At 41.5% G+C, this 23,378-nt stretch overlaps 1 protein-coding gene across 9 annotated transcripts in view; it reads left to right on the forward strand.

The window, feature by feature from the left end:
- Window positions 1-5,962: 5,962 nt before the first annotated feature.
- Window positions 5,963-23,378, forward strand: part of RAPGEF2 (Rap guanine nucleotide exchange factor 2) — a 256,394-nt gene continuing 238,978 nt past the window's right edge. For 7 of the 9 annotated variants that reach the window (XM_055276262.2, XM_055276264.2, XM_063638334.1 and 4 more), the window contains exon 1: window positions 6,911-7,119. In XM_055276262.2, coding sequence (XP_055132237.1) covers window positions 7,051-7,119 — 69 coding nt within the window. In that variant the 5' untranslated portion in view covers window positions 6,911-7,050. Of the gene's footprint in view, window positions 7,120-23,378 lie in introns of all 9 variants that reach the window. The other 2 variants (XM_055276266.1, XM_055276268.1) reach the window with 1 other exon arrangement.

Below are 23,378 nucleotides of genomic sequence, written 5' to 3' on the forward strand. Positions count from 1 at the left end.
ATGTAGTGCATTTATATTGTTAGAGTTTAAAATAAAGTTATTAATTTTACCTGCTTTTAGGCTTAAAAAAAACAAAACCTTAATCTGTATCGCTTACCTAAACTCCTTTACTCCCCTTAAAGCTGGCCAAATGATTTTGGACCATCATCCAATGGGCCAATTTATAAAAATAAATGCCAAATACTGCATAACAATAGAAGGAATTGATGGTGGATTAGAAATTTAACAATGCATTTCCTTTTAGAAATGTCAGCATCAGCTTTCTCACAATAAGGGAAATACAAAGGTTGTTCTCTGCCACTGGCCCTATATTTCAAGTGCAAACAAATCAATGAAGAGTTATGTCAGTGTGAGGGATACAATAGTGTAACTGAATAGAACAGTTTTGTTAGTGTGTATATTTTTGATTTTTATTTAATATTATGTTCAGACAGAACCTAGGTAATAATATTGATAAATCAGGGGGAGATTGATTTTTCTGAATCAGTTCCAAAATATCTAAACATCTACCTGACCTCTATGTTAGTGTAGTTCTGTGGCAGCATCCTCAACTGTGAATGTTACGATTCCTGTACAATCAAAATGAATAGTCTGACACTCTACCTGTGCTTCTGATACATTTCATCATGAGATCCATCCTATGAACTCACTGAATCTCTCCCTGAATGTCTGTAATTGTACTCCCCATCAGGGACTCTCTGGAATGCTACTTGTAGGTGAACACAGTATTTCCTAGTGGAGTGTGCTCACTGAGAATGACACAATGTGTAAACGACACCCTTCCACCCTCCTGAGATTCTTACTGACTTGACTACAAGGGTAAAAGTAATTGCAAACCAATGCTTTAAAAAAAAGTTTCTAGGGAAAGGGGAGTGGTGTGAGGAATGTCTTTAACAGAATCCAACTTCTCTCAGCTGGAAATCTTGCCTTGAGAGAGTTGTAACAACTGGAGAGAGCAGTAAGGAGAGGAAGCTCTTAGCAGAGGAGGGCAGTTTCCTGGATCCTTTCTATTATCCTTACCCTCCTTATAGGAGAGGTGAGTAAATTAAACCAATGCTTGGCACATGGAACAAGCTCCCAGGAGGCCAGGGAAGGAGCCATATTTGTCTTATTCATTATTGGTATTCCAGGCATGGAGATCAGCACCTGGCACACAGTAAAGCACACAATAAATATCTATTGATGGAGCAGAAAGGGCTTGACGTGTTTTTAAAACAAAATGACTATGTATGTAAAATCTCCCTAATCTTGGGTATAGCTGGGCTCATGGGAATTTAAAACAAATATTTTAATTCACTTTTAAAGATGACACTAAATGCCTAACCCACACGATGTATTTAAGGATGTATTAGATTTTACAGTTGGAAAGATCAAAGCTTTTTAAGTTACAAGTAGAATGGTATTAAGGCCAGAACTTGAAAAGTATTTCTGAACTTAAAACCCAGTGCTCTGTCTCTCTTCCCATCCCCCAGTGATTTTCTAGATAGTGATGGTAGTAGAGACAGAACAAAGAAACTCTCATTTTTACACTTGCCTTTATGAGGCAGCATAATAGATGGCTTACTTTGATTATGGTTTGTTGACACAGTTTGGTTTAGACTAATTGGCAGAGTGGCAGATCTTTGTCTAATTCTGTCTTCCAGGTTGTGCCTAGCACATTACTGGTGCTCAAATGTTAATAAAACAGCAACGCATGCCAAGTATCTGATGTCCCAGATGCTGAGTGGTGATATGCATTATTGACATATGTAGATAAGTAGGTTATACATAGTGTGAAAATTAGCTTTAATTGAAGTTAAATGATAGCTTAGAAGTTGACAGTGAGTTAGTCATTTTGTTGGTGGATAAGACATACTATTATGTCTTACCTGAGGTGATTGATGTAATTCAGTGTCACAGTAGAGCACACAGAGAAAAAAGACTTGGGTTTGCAACTGGAATTCATAACTCTTGCTGTGAGATCTGGCAGAGAGGCATTCCTGTCTGGTGTAGAAGGTCCCCTCTAGTATCCCCCCTCCCCATGGGGCAATGAGTTCCATACTCTCTGAGCACCTGGAACCCTGGTCCTGACTGCCCTGCCACTTCCAGACCTCATCTTCCAAGTCTGGCCCCTGGCCCGAGGAATCACCAAGGGGTGGCTTTTTTGAGGGGTGTGATATCACTTAGGTGTGTACGCTGGGTTGTCCTTGTCCTTTTTTTTTTTTTTTTTTTGAGATGGAGTCTCACTCTGTCACCCAGGCTGGAGGTGCAGTGGCTTGATCTCAGCTTACTGTAAGCAACCTCCCCCTCCCAGGTAAAAGCGATTTTTCTGCCTCAGCCTCCTGAGTAACTGGGACTACAGGCATATGCCACCACGCCAGGCTAATTCTTGTATTTTTAGTAAAGACGAGGTTTCACCATATTGTCCAGGCTGGTCTCGAACTCCTGACCTCGCGATCCGCCCACCTGGGCCTCCCAAAGTACTGGAATTACAGGCATGAGCCACCGCACCAGCTGGGTTGTCCTCTTATGTGTGAGCCTTTCCATGGGATAGGATGAAGCTGAGATGGAAAGAAAAGGGGATTCCAGTTGCAGACCAGATACCAGTACTCCCTGCAGCAGTACTCAGTACTCCCCCAGTTAATTTGTAGCTTTTAGTATTTATGATAGAGCATATGAGTCCCCATTTGTTAGCTGGCTCCAGAACTTTCTAAAGTTAAAGGGAGGCCAGGAACTAGGACAAGTCATGTAGCCTATTTTAGTGTCAGTTCTTCATCTGTAAATAAGATAACACTGTCCCACTAGCCTCAGAGGGTTGCAATGATGAGAATAATCTTAAATATAACTACCATTTATTGAGTATATACTGTTGTTAAACCACTATGCGAGGCACTTTGCATGTATTATCTTGGATCTTCACAAATCTTCAGGGTATGCAACTTTTTTCTTTTTTTGTGACAGGGTCTTGCTCTGTTACCCAGGCTGGAGTGCCATTGTGTGATCATAGCTCACTGCAACCTTGAACTCCTGAGCTCAAGATAACCTCCCACCTCAGCCTCCTGAGTAGCTAGGACTGCAAGTGCACCCCACCATGCCCAGCTACTTTTTTTTTTTTTAAAGTTTTTGTACAGCCAGGGGTCTTGCTATGTTGACCAGGCTGGTCTTGAACTCCTGGCCTCAAGCTATCCTCCTGGTTCAGCCTCCCAAAGTGCTGGGATTACAGGTCTAGGCCACTTTGCCTGGCCAGACTATTCAATTTGTACTCTCTCTTTATAAAACAGAAAACAGGCCCAGAGAAGTTAAGTTTCCTCTCCCAGTCTTCTCCCAGCAACCAGTGACACAAGTGAGATAATGTATGTAACAATCTCATACAAATACAAGGTAACATGAACTACTTCATGTATCCATTTAATACATATTTGTTGGCTGCCTGTCTTGTGTTGAGGATATAGCAGTAAATAAAAGGGACAAACATCCCTGACTTAGAAGCTTACATTACAGTGGAGGGATAAAACAATAAATAAAATAAGTATAGATGGTTCTTGATTTATGATGGTCAATAAATAGACTTCCGATTTTTCCACTTTATAATGGGTTTATCAGGGTATTAAGTGCATTTCTGACTTACAATATTTGCGACTTACAATGGTTTCTCAGGATGTAACGCCATCATAAGTGGGCGGGCACCTGTACAATATATAGCATGTTAGGTGGTAAGTAAAGCGACGAAGATAACCAGAGCGTATGGAGTTACAGGGAAGGTGACATTCAAATGAAGATATGATGACAATGAGGAACAACATTCTATATTTTGATTGTTGTGTTTGTGCATTTTTCTTTTTTTTTGTTTTTGTGGGTGCAAGTGGGGTGGGGAGAGGGAGAGATAATCCAGGCGTAGAGGGAACAGCAGATGGAAAGGCCGTGAAACTGGAATTTGCTTACTGTGTCAGAAACAGTATGGAGGCTAATGTGCTTGGGAACAGAATAGTAGAAGAGGTCAGAGAGACAAAGGTCCATAGGACATTCAGGCCATGGTAAGACTTTGGCTTTTACCTTGAGTGGTATGGGGAGCTAAGCAGAGGAATGATTTGAGAAGCAGTGAAAAGAATCCACACTTTGGCTGCTGTGTTGGAAATGAACTGTATGGCAAGCAAGGTTAGAAAGAGGGGGACCAGGTAGGTGGTTATGACAAAGTGCTGGCCGAACATGATGCTGGATTGCACCAGGGTCATGAAAGTAGAGGTGGTAGATAGAGGTTAGAGTTCAGACATGGTATTTTGGAGGTTTGAGCTGACGATTTTTACCGACACTTTTGAGGTATAACAGAAAGAAAGGAGTCAAGGAAGTCAAGGTTTTCACCCAGGCAATGAGAATGGTGTAGATGTGATTAACAGAGGATGGGGAAGGCTGTGGGTGTCTGAGACAGGAGATCTGGAGCCTGGTTTGCACATGTGAATTCTGAGATGTCTATTAGACACCAGATGGAGATGTCAGTTATATTTTTTCACTTCATTGAGTTCGAATTCTTTTATCTGCCTCTCTCCTTTTTTCAGAGCTGTATTGGCACTTATTCATGTTCCTTTGCTTTCAAGGTAGTGGCCTATGTCATAGAGAATTTGATGTTGGGGCTCAACTAAGAGGTGAAAGAGAAATATAGAGAAGCAGTTCCAGCAAGAGTAATATAAAAAGGTCTACAGATACAATTTGTAACTCAGATTCCCTTTCACAAGGTTGGGCAGGGACAGTCCTTTTCGCTAGGAAGTCACATGAGCTGTTTAGTGCACACAGGTGACTTAAGGAACCCCAAAATGTTAGCTGACAATCTATTCCAAGTGTTTAAACTAGATGTTGAAAAGCATGTCTGAAAATTTGATATATAAGTTCAATGCAGTAGCTCATACATAAAATTCATTATCTCTATAGATATCAAAATATGAACTTGCGGGGGGTGGGGGCAAACAAAAATAAATCCCTGGGACCAGAACAGCAGTGGTCCCCGATGCTTGGGCTGACCTTAACACACCTCTACGTGGCCGGGGCAAGGAGTCGGGGCGGCGGGGGGCGGGGAGCTGAGGGAATCAGCAGGAGCGGTGACACCTTGAAGGACGAGGTATTGTTTCTGCACCATTTGAGTCCGGTTTGGAAATTTAGCATCTATAGGAGGAGGCTTGTTCTGTCCAAGGCAAAGCCAGATCTACCAATAAATGTTTCTGATTATGTCGCAGAACTTGCCATCCTGGTCTGTCGCTAAGGAGTGATCAACTTCAAATCTGGAGTGTTTGTTGGTCTAGGGGTGGTAGTGGGTCTGGTGTTGAAACCTCTCTGCCTAATTTCGTGGTCATTTTACTGTCTGAGGTGCCAGAGTGGGCTTGGAAAGCAGGGGAGAGTGCAGCAAATTACAAATAAGCAAAATAAATCCTAAGAGGATTTATCGCCACAGAAGCAACTCAGACCCAACTCTTGGGCTCAAAAAGAATGCCCAGTACAGCCCGGGCTGGTGGGCCGGTCTTTTGCCCAGGGTTAGCTTTCAGCCCCTGGGCGGCGGCGTGGCGCCAGGAGCAGGCGGGGAGCGGTGACCCGACGCGGCTAGGTCTCCAAGTAGGGCGCGTAGGGTGTGGGGAGGGGGCGCGGCGTGAGACAGTGGCGGACACTGCGTGAGGAAAGCCCTGCGCTTCTCGCCGGGGCACCAGGACTTGCGCCCCCTCTTCGGGTCCAGGCCGCACGCGGGACCCGCCAGCCTGGCCGAGGGCTCCGCGACCCCCTTGCGGCCAGAGCGCTGCTCACCTGGGCGCCGCCGAAGGTGCCGCTCAGACGCGAGGGCGCGGCCGGCTGGCAGGCGGGGAGCGGGGAGGCGGGACCCGGCGCGACGGGGCTGCCCCGCCCCCCGATGATGCGGCGGCCGCCGACTCGCCCCCACGCTGTCACTCATTCCTCACCATGGTTGCAGCACAAAGCAACAAGCCCCGGAGGCCGCTTCCTCCCTGAGGAGCGGCTCCGGCGGCCGGAGAAGGCGCAGGAGGAGGAAGAGGCGGAGGAAGAGGAGGGGAATCGCCGCTTCCCAAACACTCTCTCCGAGGGGGCTGTGCGCGGCGCTCGGCTTTCGGCCCTCAGACGCCCGCCGCCGGGAGTCCGAACCCGGCCTGTCCGCGGCCCCCTCTTCCCCCTCCTACGCCCCGCGCAGACGAGGAACAAAGTTGCCGAGAGCGACTGGGCCAGAGGGCTGCAGCCGGGGCCGGGTGCTCTGGCCGCGGCGGCGCCGGCGCCGGGGCAGCTCCGCTCCGGGCGCGCTGATGGGGGGAGGCGGCGGCGGCGGAGCCCACAGCGGCGGCCCGAGCAGCAGAGGCGGCGGCGGCGGCGGCTGGACGGCCTGAGGGGATGCAGCAGCAGTCGGGAGGGACGGCCGAGCCCAGTAGACAGAGACCAGGAGCGGCGGCCGAGGCGGTCCGGCTTCGCAGCGCCCGGACCTGATCCAGACCCACCCGGTCTGTCCTCCCGACCGGCGGCCGAGGCGCCCGAGCGCCCGAGGACTGGGGACGCGGAAGACCCAAGTGATTCTCGGAGACCCCTCGGCGGCGGCGCAAGCGCCTGAGAGGAGGGGGCGACCCTCAGCGCCGTGGAGGAGGAGGCTCCGCCTGCCCACAGCCCTCCCCACTGCTACTCGTACCTCCCTAAAAATAACTCGGGCCCGCTGGGGCCAGGAGTAGCCGCCACTGTCCCCCGAGTGGAGCTGGGGAGGCGTGTCGAGCCAGGGCCGGAGGAAGCCGGCGGAGCGGCGACGAAGAGGAGGAGGAAGGGGAGTTCCGCCTGCGGGCTGCACCGCACGGCAGCCTAGGGGCGCCGCGACCCTCCTGGCTGCGTCCAGCTCCTCGCGCCTGTACCGCGCTCCCGGCCGCCGGGCCCAGCCGAGCCGCCCCCCCGCGGGCCCTGCGCCGCAGCCGCCGCCGCGGTTTGGCTGATTAGCCGCGGGCGGGCGGGCGGGCGCAGCGCGCAGGGCGGAGGCAGCAGCGGCGCTGGGACGGGAGGAGGCCGGCCAGGGTGCGGAGCGGCCCCGGCCCGGCCCCCAGGGGGGAGATGGCGTCCTACGTAGATAACAGCTTCCGCCAGGCGGTAATGAAGAATCCCCCCGAAAGGACCCCCCAGGTGAGAACGCGGCGGCCGCCTGCACTTGGCCGGATTTCTGCCTCGCAGGCTGTCTTCCCCTGTCCCCCCACCTCCTTCCTGACACAGTTCGCCCCTAGCACCCCACCTCTTGCATCAGGACCCCCAACTTCCAAAGGTATCCCACCTCCGAGTCTTTTACTCCACCTATCCTGGTTTTATTTTTCCCTCTCCTTGACATTCTGCTCCTTAACTCTCCCCTCCCCATGACTGACCTTTCCCACTATGTTGCCTGGCCGAGAGACGGAGAGAGAGAGAGAGAGAGTGAGTGAGAGAGTGTGTGTGTATGTGTGTGTATTCTCTAGCTTTCCGTCTCCCCAGCCGCCCTCGGTGGCCTCTGAATCTCAGGGGTCTCATCTCCCCTCGGCCAGCGACTCTTGCTCCCTCTGACTCCAGATCTGTTCCCCCCCTTGCAAGTGACCCTTAGAGTTCAGTGGTGTTTGAAAGGTATAGGAGGAAACCTGTACGGTTGTGCTAAAGACAAATCCATGCTGACCTTCTAGTAAAACATTGAGGTGTTTGTATGTTTACTATTTTGCTTTTGTTTTTTAAAGGATACTGCTTTCAATTGAAGGGGAAAAAAGTTGAATAGCTAGGTTAGTGCTTTTAGTTTAAATTGCAGACATAGCTGCAGAGCAGGCATGTTCAAATACACCCTTGGGAAGGGCACCCTGCGGATTCTTTTGGTGTTGCACAACCTTGTCAAAATTAGATAAGTTTGTTAACCTTTATACATTTGTTTACCTGCAGGCTTATTCTTCTCTTACTTGTAGCGGCTGATAGGGTTGGATTTGGTTGGCTCAAGTTTTACTGGAGAGGGGGACATTTTATAAAAATGTGGTAGCTTAATTTTCTCCGCCTTTAGTTGCTGACTGGATAATGACGCATATTCCTAAGCGTTGGGATGGTGACTACAGGAGATCCTGCCTGCCAACCCTCTTAAGACAAATAAGCCCTCCTGATCCTTGGGACCATCAAACATTTAGGATCTAATGCTTGAAAGTGTTGCTTCGCTTGTTAGGTGTTGGATGCCATCTGTTCAAATACAAATGCTCTCCTTCTCTGATGTTGATTATTATTTACTGTGGGGAGAACATAATAAAATAGACTCTTCCCCTGGCTGCCTTTGGACAAGCCCCAAGAATGGCACCTGGTACCGTTTTTGATTTTTCATTTTCCTTGATGGAGCTGTCACATCTGGGAGATCATGGATAGATTGCACATATTTATCAAACGTGTGGAAGATGGCTGTAATTTTACAAGAAAATTTATCTCAGTGTCTCCAGAAAGTTCCCATTCTAAAAGACTATTTTTATCCCAACAAGGAATGTCCTGCTTTGATCTTGTTCTTCTCTTGGTGTTGCACACGCTGCCTCTACTGTGCCTTTCTCATCTATTTGTTTTAAAATTGTCAGTTGGATCAGTCTTCTGCATCTGAAAATGCACATTTCCTGTCTCAGTGTGAAGAAAAAGCAGATTTCAGTGAGATATTTCATTTCCTTTCAAGAATATTGTTTTAAGTGCCAAGTGAAATTACGCATGCTGAGAATATTAGAACCTAGCAAGGCTGGTCAGAAAATGATGTCAGAGGCCTTTGGTGGAAATCAGAGAGGGGGGAAGTGGTGCATTTGGTTGATTAGTTAGAAGAATAACAATGACTAAAACCTGCTATCAGGTTGGGGGGCGGGTCACCAAACAAGACTACAAGAGACAAAACCTCCACTGTGACTGTGGGCCGACTGTGCCAAATAAATGAACTGTTAAAACTTTCCTGTTCCCCTGACAGTTGTGTAGAATAGCGTAAAAACTGACCCAACACACAACTTGGCCTGGGCCAGCTACTACTAACCCCACGACATGAAAGCTTTACTGACAGTCAGAAAGCAGCACATTTGCCCTACCAAACCTTCATAGAAAAAGTAAACATAAGGAAACCTACCAAACGTTTCAAACATTCCTAAGTGACAGCCCTATTAACTTTGATGTTCGTTTGGTTATTACTACAAAACCCCACGTTTATTTGTTTTCAAGAGAAAAGTTGTTCGAAATGTGAACGTTTTCCATCGTTACCTGACTGGCCAGGAGTAATCTTCTAAAAATTTGAAATTTACTCAAAAGTTATAAAAAAAAAAAAAAGCTTTTGTAGAAGGTACTTTTAATGTTAAGAATGCTTTGTTAATGGAACGCTGGAAGATTTTCCATACAGCCCTGTCTTATAAATGTTTGTGAGTTCGAATTTTATATTAGAAAAGCAACCTTGTTAAATAAGCTTGATATCATGAACAGAAGGACAGGAATTAGGAAAGTTTTGCTGTTGTGCTTCCTTCTGTTCCTGAGGATAGACTCGATAAAGGAATTTGCGTGATTCTCGTTATAGGCAAAAGGAAAAGAATTGGGGAACATATGTAATTTTTTTTCCTGCTGTTCATTTCTATTTGTTTTTTAAAGTCTTGCTGGCCTCATTCATTTCCCAAGCTCCGTGAAAACATAGTTTTGTATTTAGGTCAATCAATTGCCTAGAAGTAATCCTGATGTCATTAGTGTAACCTAAGAAGTTGGCTAGAAGAGAATCTAGGGGTGGGAAGAGTACCAGGAACTTTCGTAAATTGGGAGCTTTTCATGTCCACCTGGACAATGGAAACACATTTCAGTTATATCTTTAGAGAGGGGGAATAGTAAGGAGAAATACCAAAAAAATTATATCTAAGTTTTAGCCAGGTTATACATACTCAGTTTCAAGAGACTCACTATTTCACCTGATATTCTGAGAGGAGGAAAAAAGCTAATCCAATGTGTGTCCCATATTGTGTGTCTGGAAACCTGGCTAAGTTCTAGTCAATGGGGCATTGTATTCTAAATAACAAACTTCCTTGAAAATAATGAGCCCTGAAAACATTCTACTGATATTTCTCAGTGCACCTCTGTTGAAAAACAGAACTCTTAAGTAATTGCTTTATTTAACTATTTGGGTTTATGTCTTTTATCACTTAAACGAGAAGCTTGGTCACCAAGGCAATTTGGTGAAGTAAAAGATGTAAATAAATTACAAACAGCTTTTATCCCGCAAGTCTTATACAATAAAATGATTTTTCTAAACCATTTTATTAACTTATTGAGTTCAGGCCCTTTGAAATTGCCTCTGTAGAGTGTTTCAATGCATACCATTTTCAGTTTTTCAGCTGAAACATCTATTGCAAAATTGTTTCCTCTCTTTAAAGACCTAATGTAATGCATTTTTAGCTAGTCGTTAAAGTTACTTTTAAAAATGTTATGTGTAAAACAACCCCCACCCCGTCTCCTCCTAGTTAATAATCTTACTTTTTTTTGGGCTATTCCAACTTTTGATATAGGTACTAACCCATTGATGTGTTATAAAGAATACAGGACTTAATTCATTGCGAAGTCACTTGGTAGAATTCATCTTGAGTCATAATGAGAGGGCTGAAAAAAATAACTTTAGCTCAGAGAACTGTAAATTATGAGAAACGGCACGAAAGAGTATCTCTGACAAATATTTAACTTTCAAATCTAATGGAAGAATTGTGTCTGTTATAGTTAAATTTTCCATTTGAGTTTCTTTTTACCATTGTTTATAAGCAGACTCATTTTGTCAGCTTATACCGTCATTATATTTTAGCCCATTTTGGGGCTCTAGTAATATTTGTTTCTCAAATAGTTTTTGTTCATAGAATACAACTAAACTATCTGTATGCGATTTAAAAAGCATGTCTCATAAAGAAATGATTGACCACAAGCAGTTAGATTTCATAACAATGACGTTTGAATTTCTTGGTACAGAAATACATTTGTAACTGAAATATTAACTTCAAACTCTACTGGTATGTGACTTTGAACAAATGAGGACTTAAATTTATGATACAAATATTAACATTCCTTGCAATATTGATAGAACCTTAGTTGCCTTCAAATAACCCTTTAAACATTTAGCAATTAACAGTTCCATAATTAGCTTTGCATATCTTGGCTGAGGTTCAAAATGAAAATGTCTCCAACTGCAATGCTGTATGCAGATACTGGTTTAATGCAGTCGCAGTCATTCCCAAATGCTGGAATTTCACAGAACTTTCTTTTTTTTTTTTTCTTTTTTTTTTTTTTTTAAGAAGAAGATTACCACCTTGGTTTTTCTCTGAAGAAGGAACATAAAATAAAAACAAAACTAGTTATAACTTCTTATCACTATCATTTAATCTCACTGTTTTTAAGAAAGGAAGGATGCAGTGTTACTCTAAAGCTCAGTTTTGAAAGAAAATATTGTTTGCGTCATAAGAAAATTCACTGCATTTTTTCATTTACATTTTACTTTGGACCTAAAAAAAACTTATTTGGGTAGATTTTGGATGATTCAAAGAATCACAATAAGGTCTTTCTTTGGTGATATTTAATGAGATGGGGTGCTTTCAGGATGGTATGGTGATAGACAACGTTTGGTAAGAGAGTGAGATATATATATTTGGAATAGGGTCTTGCTTCGTTGCCCATGCTCACTGCAGCCTCTATCTCCCAGGCTCAAATGATCCTCCTGTCTCAGCCTTGAGTAGCTGGGTCTACAGGCTTATGTCACTGTGGCTGGCTAATTTTAAAAACTTTTTGTAGAGATAAGGGTCTCGCTTTGTTGCCTAGACTGGTCATGAAGTCCTGGGCAGAAGTGATCCTCCTGCTTCAGCCTCCCAAAGTGCTGGGATTACAGGTGTGAACCACTGCATCTGGTCCATTGGTGATAATTTGAAATTTAAGTTACATAAAATTGTAATGGGATGCACCTCAGATATAAATGGACTATCCAAAATAGTGATATGATAACCTTCTAGAAATAAAAACTCTTGATTTTGCTTGATTCATATGAAAACTTAATGAGAAAAAAATTATTCCTTCTTTGTAAATTTTATATGGAAGTAACTTTGGCCAGGAGTGGTGACACATACCTGTAATCCCAGCACTTTGGGAGGCTGAGGTGGGAGGATCTCTTGAAGCCCAGGTATTCAAGACCAGTCTGGGCATCATAGCAAGGCCCCGTTTCTATTTTAAAAAAAGGTAAATTTGATTTAGACTTAGGAGATAGGGAAACCACTGAAAATCGTTGGTCCTTGATAATCTGTATTTTATGGGGTATTCCTTCTCTTCACTCCATTTTTGGTAACAATTTCCTCGTCGGTAAAATGGATAATAGCTTTCTGAGGTTTTGTGGATTAAGTGAAAGTACATTATTTAGTGTAATGCCTAATGTTAATCCTCTTTATAGCATATTTTATATAATTTCTATTATTTAACAGGCCTTGGGAATTCAAAGATGAAATGCATGTCCCTCAAGTAACTCACTAATCTATTGTTATCTTATAAGTAGGTTGTAATTCATTAGTGCTATAACAGCTATCCTATGGCAGCACTGAAGAGGATATGGACTCCCTAGATGAATATGTATTGACTTGTAGGGGAGTAAGAATTCACCTACCAGTGAACTAGCGGACATGAAGTGGTATTCCAGATTGACCTACTGTCATATGAGTAGCACACCTGGTAAGACAACATGTGTAGATCTTTGTTCAGTGTGCTGGGAACCAGGGGACTGAGGAGGGGATGAGGAATGATTACTGGCATTTAGAAGCTCGTGATTTGTGAGGGTCGTGAGGAGACCAAGAGTTCTGTTAAAGACTGATGTTCGTTTTCCTGGCTTGAGATGGTTGGGAGGCTGAATTACACAATGGTAATGGATTAGAAATATTGCAGGAGTAGAATCTGCTGGACAGGCTGGCTGAATGTGTGCACATTTTAGATCTCGTTATATTAAAACTGTGCTTGAATTATACCAGTGCAGCCTAATTATGGCACAGGATGATCATGGATATTTCATAGTTCATAGGAAAAAATCCAAGTTGTTGAATATAGTTTTCTTCATTTTTAAGATTGCTCACACTATTTTTTTCCCTTAAACATTAATATCTTCTACTACATATACGTTCTGGGAATCTAGTTTGAAATATCTGGTTAATCATATAGTTAAACTAGTCCAGGTGCTGTGGCTCATGCCTCTAATCCTAGCACTTTAGGAGGCCGAGGTGGGTGGGATCACTTGAGGTCAGGAGTTAAACACCAACCTGGCCAACATAATGAAACCCCGTCTCTACTAAAAATACAAAAAATTAGCCAGGCGCCTATGTTCCCAGCAACTCGGAGAGATGGAGGCAGGAGAATCACTTGAACCCGGGAGGCAGAGGTTGCAGTGAGCCGAGATTGTGCCATTGCACTCCAGCCTGGGTAACCAGAGCGAAACGCCGTCTCAAAAAAACAAACAAACAAACAAAACCCAAAACACCATCATATAGTTATACTAGATATATTTCTTAATCTGTAATGATAATGTGATTTCCAAGCATTTCATCATTTGGAAGAGCTGGAGAACTTCTGAATTTAAGCAGGCAAAAATGAACTTATTTATATAAAAACTCAAAATTGACTTGTGATGACACAATGTAGTGATAGCATTGAGTCTTTGAGAACAGTTTCTTACTCTATACCATTTTTTGTTTAGATAAATTAATTGATGTTGGTAAATTAGGAGAAGCAATTTGTAGTACATATAATTGATCTTTTGTAGCTTTATCAGAGCTAGAATATATATATATTTTTATGTATTTATATAGTTAAAACTATGTTCAAGTGATTATGTCAGTCATTGTAGGAAGAAAAATAAGCTTATTGCCACATTATTTTGACTTTTAGAATTTTTATCTTTTCAGGAAAAAAAAAAACCACCCTGTTTTCACATGCAAAATCGCCACCACCTACTGAATTTTAAGAAGTGTGTGTTTCTTGTTATATTCAGCTGTTGCCATTTTTCCTCCAGTCTGTGAAAGAATTTACCCTTGGTGCGGTGGTGGTGGGGTTATTGGTTTTTGTGGAGGGAACAGCTTGGTCCTTGGATTTTAAGTTGTCCTGGCTCCACCTCTTCTGTGCTTTCATATCCATTATGTGTAAGAAGTGTTTTGGGAGAGTTAGTGTCAGTGACTTGAAGAGGAACTTTGTTTTGTCATTGGAACTAAACTCATCTTCCTCTGGCTGTTGTTTCTCATTGTTTGCCTTCCACAGGTTGAAAATAATGGACTGTGGAGCTTTCAAATTAAAATAAGTGGATAAAAATGTACATTTCGCTGCCATTTGCAGTTTAGTTGACAAACCGACACAGTGTAATATCTGCCTCTTGGCACCTTTCTGTTCTTCTCTAGCTCATGGTATTTGTTTTCACCCAACATAAAAACTAAGAAGAAAGGTAGAGAACACTGAACAAGAATTAATCATTAGGTCATTCTGGGGAGGCCTGATAGTAACTTTCTTAGAAGCTAACAATCAGTGGATCTGAGAGGTTTATGGTACTATGGTGATTATCTGATTTCTCCTGAATATTCATTCTGGAGTTAAGACTCATTATCTTTTAAAATGTATTTTATTTTTTAATGACCAGTCTTCTGTGGAATCATTATCTTTCTTAAACTTTTTAGCTTGAGCTAAATGTAGATTCACATACAATTGTAGGAAATAATGGGGAGAGATCCTGTGTACCCTTTACGCGGTTTCTCCCATTAGTAATAGCTTATAAAACTGTAGTGTAATATCACAATCAGGATATTGATATCAATGCAATCAAGAAACAAAGCAATTCCAGCACCACAAATGGTTCTTGTTGGACTTTTGTAGCCACAGTCACTCCCCCACCCCACCTCTGGGGATCACTAATCTGTTCCATTTCTGTAACTTTGTCATTTCAAAAGTGTTATTAATTAGAATCGTACAATATATGGCCTTCGGAGATTGACTCCCCTCCCCCTGCGCAGCATCACTAAGGCTCATTACCTTTTGGTTAAAATGAATTTCTGTTGTTGTTAGTGAATAGGTTGGCCTTGTGCTTCTAAAATACCAATAATGTCTGAGGATTGGGGGGTTTGTGGTAAAAGGTGAGATGCGTTTAATAGTGACAATGAAGAGAAGGTTCTGTGATAATGTGTATAAATATAGAGCAAAGAGCATAAGGTCTTGGATGAGCAAGAGTTGTGATGGCATACCACATTTGGGAGATTTTGATATATGTATTTCCTTTTCATAATTTTTTTTGTCATAATGGAAGTAAGGTTAGCCTTAGCCTTCATATTCTGCAATTGAAATTTAAAAAATAAAATCAGAAGGAAGTCTAACGACTGTATATACAAAAGGGAGTTCCAGTGGCCAAATTTGGGACAATTTGAGAAGCAAATCATGACAGCAATGGATTATAACCCCTAGGGAAGAAAATATCCGTGAGCCCATACTGATATAAGTAAGTAGTTGAATAACTAAGTAAAAGCAGGAGAAGAGACACCTCTTTGTTATAGTAGAATTCTAATTAGAAATGAAGGAATGATGAAAATAGAAAATCACCAGCAGGCAAACACCATAGTAGCAATTGTTACAGGCAGGAATCATTAATGGATGCCAAAATTAGTGGGTGAAGGTATGATGAAAAATATCATCATAGATCAATATCATCAGGATATTTGCGTAGTCTCAAAATATCTCCCCCACAAAATTAATTAACTAAGAAGGAAAAAATCAATACTTAATAGTGAAGAAAACTGGTGATATCAAATTAACCAGATCATCAAAGTTAATATCATTAGTAATAAGACATGTCAACATCATGTGTCTCCTGATATAATGTATTGAGAAAGAGACATCTCTGGTATTCTTAACTAAAAATCAACCTACGTGGAGCAAGTATCAGACAAATTTAAGGATATTTTACAAAATAACTGGCCAGTATTCCCTGAAAGTATTGAGGGTGTGGAAGATGAAGAAATGCCCAAGAACTGCTACACATTGGAAGAAACTAAGGACACGTGATAACCAAATGCAATGTAGGATTCTGGAATTGATCCTGGACAAGAACAACAACAACAAAAAATTATTAGGATGACTGATGAAATTTGAGTATTTAGATAACTTTACCACAATTATTGTAGATGCTAAGTTACGGGAAGCTGGGTAAACGGGATCTTTGATCTGTTTTTTAAATAACCTTTATTACGCTAAAATTATTAAAAAATGAAAAAAGGAAGCATAGCTTTTGAAGTTTTTTTTTGTGAACCTGAAAAGGGGATACCAAATTATTACTTTTTAAAAAAATCTTTTAGGCTGGGCATGGTGGCTCACTCCTGTAATCCCTGCGCTTTGGAAGACTGAGGCGGGTGGATCACCTGAAGTCGGGAGTTCGAGACGAGCCTGGCCAACATGGCGAAACCCCTTCTCTACTAAATATACAAAAAATTAGCCGGGAGTGGTGGCGCATGCTTCTAATTCCAGCTACTTGGGAGGCTGAGGCAAGAGAATCACTTGAACCCAGGAGGTGGAGGTTGCAGTGAGCTGAGATTGCACCATTGCCCTCTAGCCTGGGTGACGGATGAGACTCCGTCTCAAAAAAAAAAAAAAAAAGTATCTTTTTTTTCCTGTTTAATAATTTACTCTTAATGAAGAGCCTAGTACCTTTTAAGTGAATATTTTGTATGTATTGAACCACTAGTAAAATGATTGAAGCAGTATATTTATTAGTTGGAGAAACTTGAAAGCACACATGCACATAATAGCTAATAAATAAATGGATGAGAAGAGATAAAATAGTAACTTTTATTTTATTTTATTTTATTTATTTTTGCAACAGGATCTCACTGTGTCACCCAGGCTGGAGTGCAGTGACATGATCATGGCTCGCTGCAGCCTTGTCCTGGGCTCAAGGATCCTCCCACCTTAGGCTCCTGAGTAGCTGGGACCGCAGGCATGCACCATCATACCTGGCTAATTTTTTTTTTTTTTTTTTGAGATGTAGAGTGCAGTGGCACGATCTCAGCCATTCCCAACAACCTCCGCCTGCTGGGTTCAAGTGATTCTCCTGCCTCAGCCTCCTAAGTAGCTGGGATTACAGGTGCACACCACCATGCCCAGCTAATTTTTGTATTTTTAGTAGAGACAGGGTTTCACCATGTTGGTCAGGTTGGTCTCAAACTCCTGACCTCGTGATACGCCCACCGCAGCCTCCCAAAGTGCTAGGATTACAGGCATGAGTCACTGTGCCCGGCCTAATTTTTGCATTTTTTTGGATCTGTGTCTTGCTATTTAGCCCAGGCTGGTCTTGAACTCCTAGGCTCAAGCGATCTTCCCCTCTCGGCCTCCCAAAGTGCTGGGATTATAGGTGTGAGCCGCCTTGCTTGGCCAGAATTTTAACAATTTATTCACCTTTATTCCTACCTGAATTTTGTTGATATTCCCAAGATGGAGTGTATTTTATCAGTGTTTAATGTTTCATGATTCTGAATTTAAGTAAATTACAATATTTGGTATAAGAAAAATTGGGAAATAGAATATTCCATGTATGTTAAGCAAAATAGAAAAATTGTGGTAGTAGCTTAAGGAAGTCAATCCCAATGAAATTTAAATAGTAGATTCTCTCTTCCCCACTTTTTTCTTTCCTGTGACCTTAAAAATTCTTTAAATTGTTACTTTTGATAGGAGTGAGGGGGTGGAAGGGGAGGGAAGGGAATGAATGGCAAGGGTGTGTTTAAAAAGTCTAGTCAGAGGCACTGTTACAGCTATGGATAATAGTGTTATCTAAGCTAAGTATATTGAATACTTTCATCTAGATGTTTTAAAAGGACTTTAGTAGGATATAAAAAGAAAATAAAAAGGAATTTTTAAAATCAAATTAAGGCAAAGAATCTCTACACATTTTCCTCCTCGTATCTATGCCTTTACATTTAGGTTATAAAGTCAGCCCCCCTCCCCAGTCCCATGGATTAGCCAACTGTCTTTCCTTTTTTAATTTTTTGGTGGTAAGTACTGGAGAATGAATGCTGTTTTTAATATTATGTATTTTTTTCATAACTGAAATTGGCATTAGAAGATTGGATTAAAAAACATGAGACCTAACGTTTTAGATAATTGTAAATATAGTGTAAGCAGGAAGATATTTACTGTTTTCAATAATAGAGACATAAATCACTTGTTTTCTGTATTTTAAGAAACTTTTGCTGGTATTTGATATTTTAAATAATAAGTTGCATTTGAGGGCACAAATGAAAAATAAAAGAGCAGGCCAGGTTTTGAAGTAACTAGTTGTATAAAATAAAATGAAAAATGTGTAAACATACAGGTGTGGACTAAACCTATTTGACATTCATCCATGTATTCATATAGAAACTATTTGAATTCTGCAAAGCAATAAGCTTCTGATTTTTTTTTCCTCTAAGCTACTTCATGCATTCTTACAAACTCCATTTCCTTTTAAACACAGTCAAATTTATTAGAATACTTGGTCAAATTGTTAAAAGTATTTCTCTGCTACCTGACTTCAAACTATACTACAAGGCTACAGTAACCAAAACAGCATGGTACTGGTACAAAAACAGACACATAGACCAATGGAACAGAATAGTGATCTCAGAAATAAGACCACACATCTACAAACATCTGATCTTTGACAAACCTGACACAAAAACAAGCAATGGGGAGAGGATTCCCTATTTAATAAATGGTGCTGGGAAAACTGGCTAGCCATATGCAGAAAATTGAAACTGGACCCCTTTCTTACACCTTATACAAAAATTAACTCAAGATGGATTATTAGGCTGGGCGCGGTGGCTCACGCTTGTAATCCCAGCACTTTGGGAGGCCGAGGCGGGCGGATCATGAGGTCAGGAGATCAAGACCACGGTGAAACCCCGTCTCTACTAAAAATACAAAAAAATTAGCCGGGCATGGTGGCGGGCGCCTGTAGTCCCAGCTACTCGGAGAGGCTGAGGCAGGAGAATGGCGTGAACCTGGGAGGCGGAGCTTGCAGCGAGCCGAGATTGCGCCACTGAACTCCAGCCTGGGCGACAGAGCGAGACTCTGTCTCAAAAAAAAAAAAAATGGATTAAAGACTTAAATGTAAAACCCACAACTATAAAAACTCTAGAAGAAAATCTAGACAATACCATTCAGGACATAGGCACGGGCAAAGATTTTATGATGAAAACATCAAAAGCAATTGCAGCAAAAGCAACAATTGACAGATGGGATCTAATTAAACTAAAGAGCCTCTGCACAGCAAAAGAAACTATCATCAGAGTGAGCAGACAATCTATAGAATGGAGAAAATTTTTGCAATCTAGCCATCTGACAAAGGCCTAATATTCACAATCTACAAGGAACTTAAATTTAGAAGAAAAAAACAATCCCTTCAAAAAGTGGGCAAAGGACATGAACAGACACTTCTCAAAAGAACACATTCATTGCAGCCAACAAACATGGAAAAAAAGCTCAACATCACTGAGGGTTAGAGAAATGCAAATCAAAACCACAGTGAGATACCATCTCATGCCAGTCAGATGGCAGTTATTAAAAAGTCAGGAAACAACAGATGCTGGTGAGGCTGTGGAGAAATAGGAATGTGTTTGTGGAAGTATTTTGTGGAAGACGGTGTGGTGATTCCTAAAAGACCTAGAACCAGAAATAGAATTTGACCCAGCAATCCCATTACTGGGTATATACCCAAAGGAATATAAATGATTCTGTTATAAAGACACATGGAAGCATATGTTCATTGCAGCACTATCACAATAGCAAAGACATGGAATCAACCCAAATGTCCATCGCTGATAGACCGGATAAAGAAAATGTGGTACATGTACACCATGGAATACTCTGCAGGCTGTGAGATCATGTCCTTTGCAGGGACATGGTTGGAGCTGGAAGCCATTATCCTCAGTAAACTAACACAAGAACAGAAAACCACACACTGTGTGTTCTCACTTGTAAGTGGGAAGGAAGCTGAACAATGAGAACACATGGACACAGGGAGGGGAGCAACACACACTGCGGCCTGTCAGTGTTGGGGGAGGGAGAGCATCAGGAAAAACAGCTAATGCATGCTGGGCTTAATAACTAGGTGATGGTTTGATGGGTGCAGTAAACCACCATGGCACACTTTTACCTGCAACAAGCCTGCACATTCTGCACATGTGTCCTGGAGCTTAAAAATAACAAAAGTATTTATCTAAGTTGTATCTTTTAGTTATTGTATTGAAAAACGGCTTCATCAAATTTATACATTTCTGCATGACTAGAAATGAGTTTTAAAAACTCGTGAGTTTAAAAAACTTGAAACATAGTATCATAAAATGCCAAGGGTTGAAATAAGGAGGAATGTTTCTAATCTTCATTCATATCTGATCCCCATCCTGTTTTTGTGTTGCTGTGAGAAATTGAAGCGCAAGCTTTAGGGCAAACATTTTCTGTGTGTCTGTTGCTTGGATTTGGGATACCACAAGCTTCGTTTAGAATCAGTGTGCTTAGAGACCCAAAAGTTATTTATTCCCATATGTGGACCTCCTAACCTAATTGTCATCTGAGACTTAAGTTGGAATGGGTGAGAATTCCTATCTTGATTCTGTTTTCTCTGGTGTGGTTTAAATCTACATCCCATAGTTAGAGAAAACTCTGTGGGAGGCAACATGCTAAAATCATTTCATTTTAAAAGTCCTTGTTCCTACTTTATATATTCTGCGATGGTTGGGTTTTTTTTTTTTTTTTTGTAGTTATAAGTTCGTATCTTTAATTTTAATTGTATTCATAGAATACTTGTTTTGAGTTTAGTGTATTCCCTTCATATAACCCAGTGGTTGTAATCTTGGTCTCTGTTGTCAAACAAATTGCTTTGTGGCCTTGGGCAGGTTACTTCACCTTAGTCTCAGGCTTTTCGATTTCACAGCCTTAAAATTTCACAGCACTGGGCATTGACATTTGTTCATCACCTGTTTATTATACCAAGTAAGCATGTTTAATATAACATAAACTTGCTATCCACAAGCCTCATTTAAGAAAGGATATTTTACTGTCATAAAAATAGGAAGGTCATAGTTTCAGAATAAACAAATACAGCTTTGTTTTGCTATATTGTTTTTTTTTTCAAGGATTGATGAAATTTTCACCATGGGTGGGTATTGTAATATAACCAATCTCCTATAATTGTGAAGATTAAATACATTAATGCAGGAGTACCCAACCCCTGGGCCACAGACTGGTAGCAGTCCATGGCCTGTTAGGAACCAGGCCATACAGCAGTAGGTGAGCGGTAGGTGAGAGAGCGAAGCTTCATCTGTGTTTACAGCCACTCTCCATAGCTGGCATTACTGCCTGAGCTCTGCCTACTGTCAGATTAGCAGCAGCATTAGATTCTCATAGGAGCACAAACCCTATTGTGAGCTGCATATGCAAGGGATCTAGGTTGTGTACTCCTCATGAGAATCTAATGCTTGATTATCTGTCACTGTTTCCCATCATCCCCTAGTTGCAGGAAAACAAGCTCAGGGCTCGTGCTGATTCTACATTATGGTGAGTTGTATAATTATTTCATTATATATTACAATGTAATACAGAAATAAAGTGTACAATAAATGTAATGTGCTTGAATCATCCTGAACCCCGCTGCACAACCCTGTGGAAAAAATTGTCTTCCATGAAACTGGTCCCTGGTGCCAGAAGGGTTGGGGACCTCTGCATTAATGTATATTAAACTATTTTTTTTTTTTTTTTTGAGACGAAGTTTTGCTCTTGTTGTCCAGGCTGGAGTGCAATGGTGTGATCTCAGCTCACCGCAACCTCTGCCTCCCAGGTTCAAGTGATTCTCCTGCCTCAGCCTCCCAAGTTGCTGGTATTATAGGCGCCCGCCTCCATGCCTGGCTAATTTTTGTATATTTAGTAGAGACGGGGTTTCACCGTGTTGACCAGACTGGTCTTGGATTTCTGACCTCAGGTGATCCACCCACCTCGGCCTCCCAAAGTGCTGGGATTACAGGTGTGAGCCACCATGCCCAGCCCTATTAAAGTTCTTAACACAGTCTCTGGCATTGAATATTTAATAAATGTTTACTCTTCTTATTACTGTTTTTCAGTAGTTGATATTCATTACTGTTTTACTTTTTCCCATAGGTGAACTTTTCATCGTTAGTTTAACGACTAATTCACCAAAGTGATTTTAATATGTTGATTTGATAGACTTGGTTTATAGCACAGATTGTATTAGGTTTGCAGGTTGCCAAGAACTGCACATATAGGGGTTAACTCCAGGCTTATTTTTTTAATATACAAGAAAAATCTAAAGGTAGACAGTGCAGGGTTAGGTTGGTGTAGATGCTCAAGGATGTCATTTAAAGAAACTGGCTGAGTCTTCTATTTAGCAAGCAATTTTAGTCTTCAAAGTCACAAAATGGTAGTTGCCTCAAAAAGCAGGAAAGGAGAGGGGTGGGTGTTAAATTCTTTTCGTGGTGTTTTGTCTTTTTATTTTGAAGGAAAGCCCTCTCTAGATACTTACTGGCTAAGGCTGTGTCACATGGCTACTCTTGGCTGCAAAAGAGGCTGGAAATTTGAGTATTTTGCTTTTAAGCCTCAGTAGTACAGAAAGATGAAGATTAATGGGTGCTGTGAGCTGATGTATTTCTCCAGTTTACTTTGCATAGAAAATAGATGATTGTAATAAGCTTATGCAGTGATTCTCAGGAGACCTCTTTGAAAGTCTTATTGAATTATAGAGTTATATTACTGTAGCTACAGTTACGGAATGCAGATATATTCAACTTCTTTGTTCCCTTATTAGGTGTATGATTATTAATTTTTTGAACCTCAGTCTCATTTACAAATAGGGATAAAAATACTAATGGGTGAGCATTATGTGTAAATATTATAAAACACTGTCTGTAATGTAAATATTATCATTTCTGTGATAGATGAGTTCTAAACATCCCATCTGTTCATTTAAGTATATTGGCATATATTTTCTAAATAGGTCCCTTTTGTTTCAGATTTACTCTATTTAAAAAATTCCAGAAATGTATTTCATTTTTTTGGGTGCTCCAATTGTATGTACTGATATGTCTACTTGTAGTAATACTTTGTCATGTTTTTAGGACTTCAGTGTTTCATTTGTCATCACTCCCCAAAGCTGAATCATCATTTCTTTTTTTTTTTTTTTTTTTTTTTTTTTGTTTTTTGAGTCAAAGTCTCTGTTGTCCAGACTGGAGTGCAGTGGTGCAGTCTCAGCTCACTTCAGCCTCTGCCTTCTGGGTTCAGGCGATTCTTGTGTCTCAGCCTCCTGAGTAGCTGGGATTACAGGTGTGTGCCACCACACCTGGCTAATTTTTGTATTTTTAGTAGAGACAGGGTTTCAC

The sequence above is a fragment of the Symphalangus syndactylus genome, chromosome 4, assembly GCF_028878055.3.
Source record: "Symphalangus syndactylus isolate Jambi chromosome 4, NHGRI_mSymSyn1-v2.1_pri, whole genome shotgun sequence".
Classification (NCBI taxonomy): Eukaryota; Metazoa; Chordata; class Mammalia; order Primates; family Hylobatidae; genus Symphalangus; species Symphalangus syndactylus.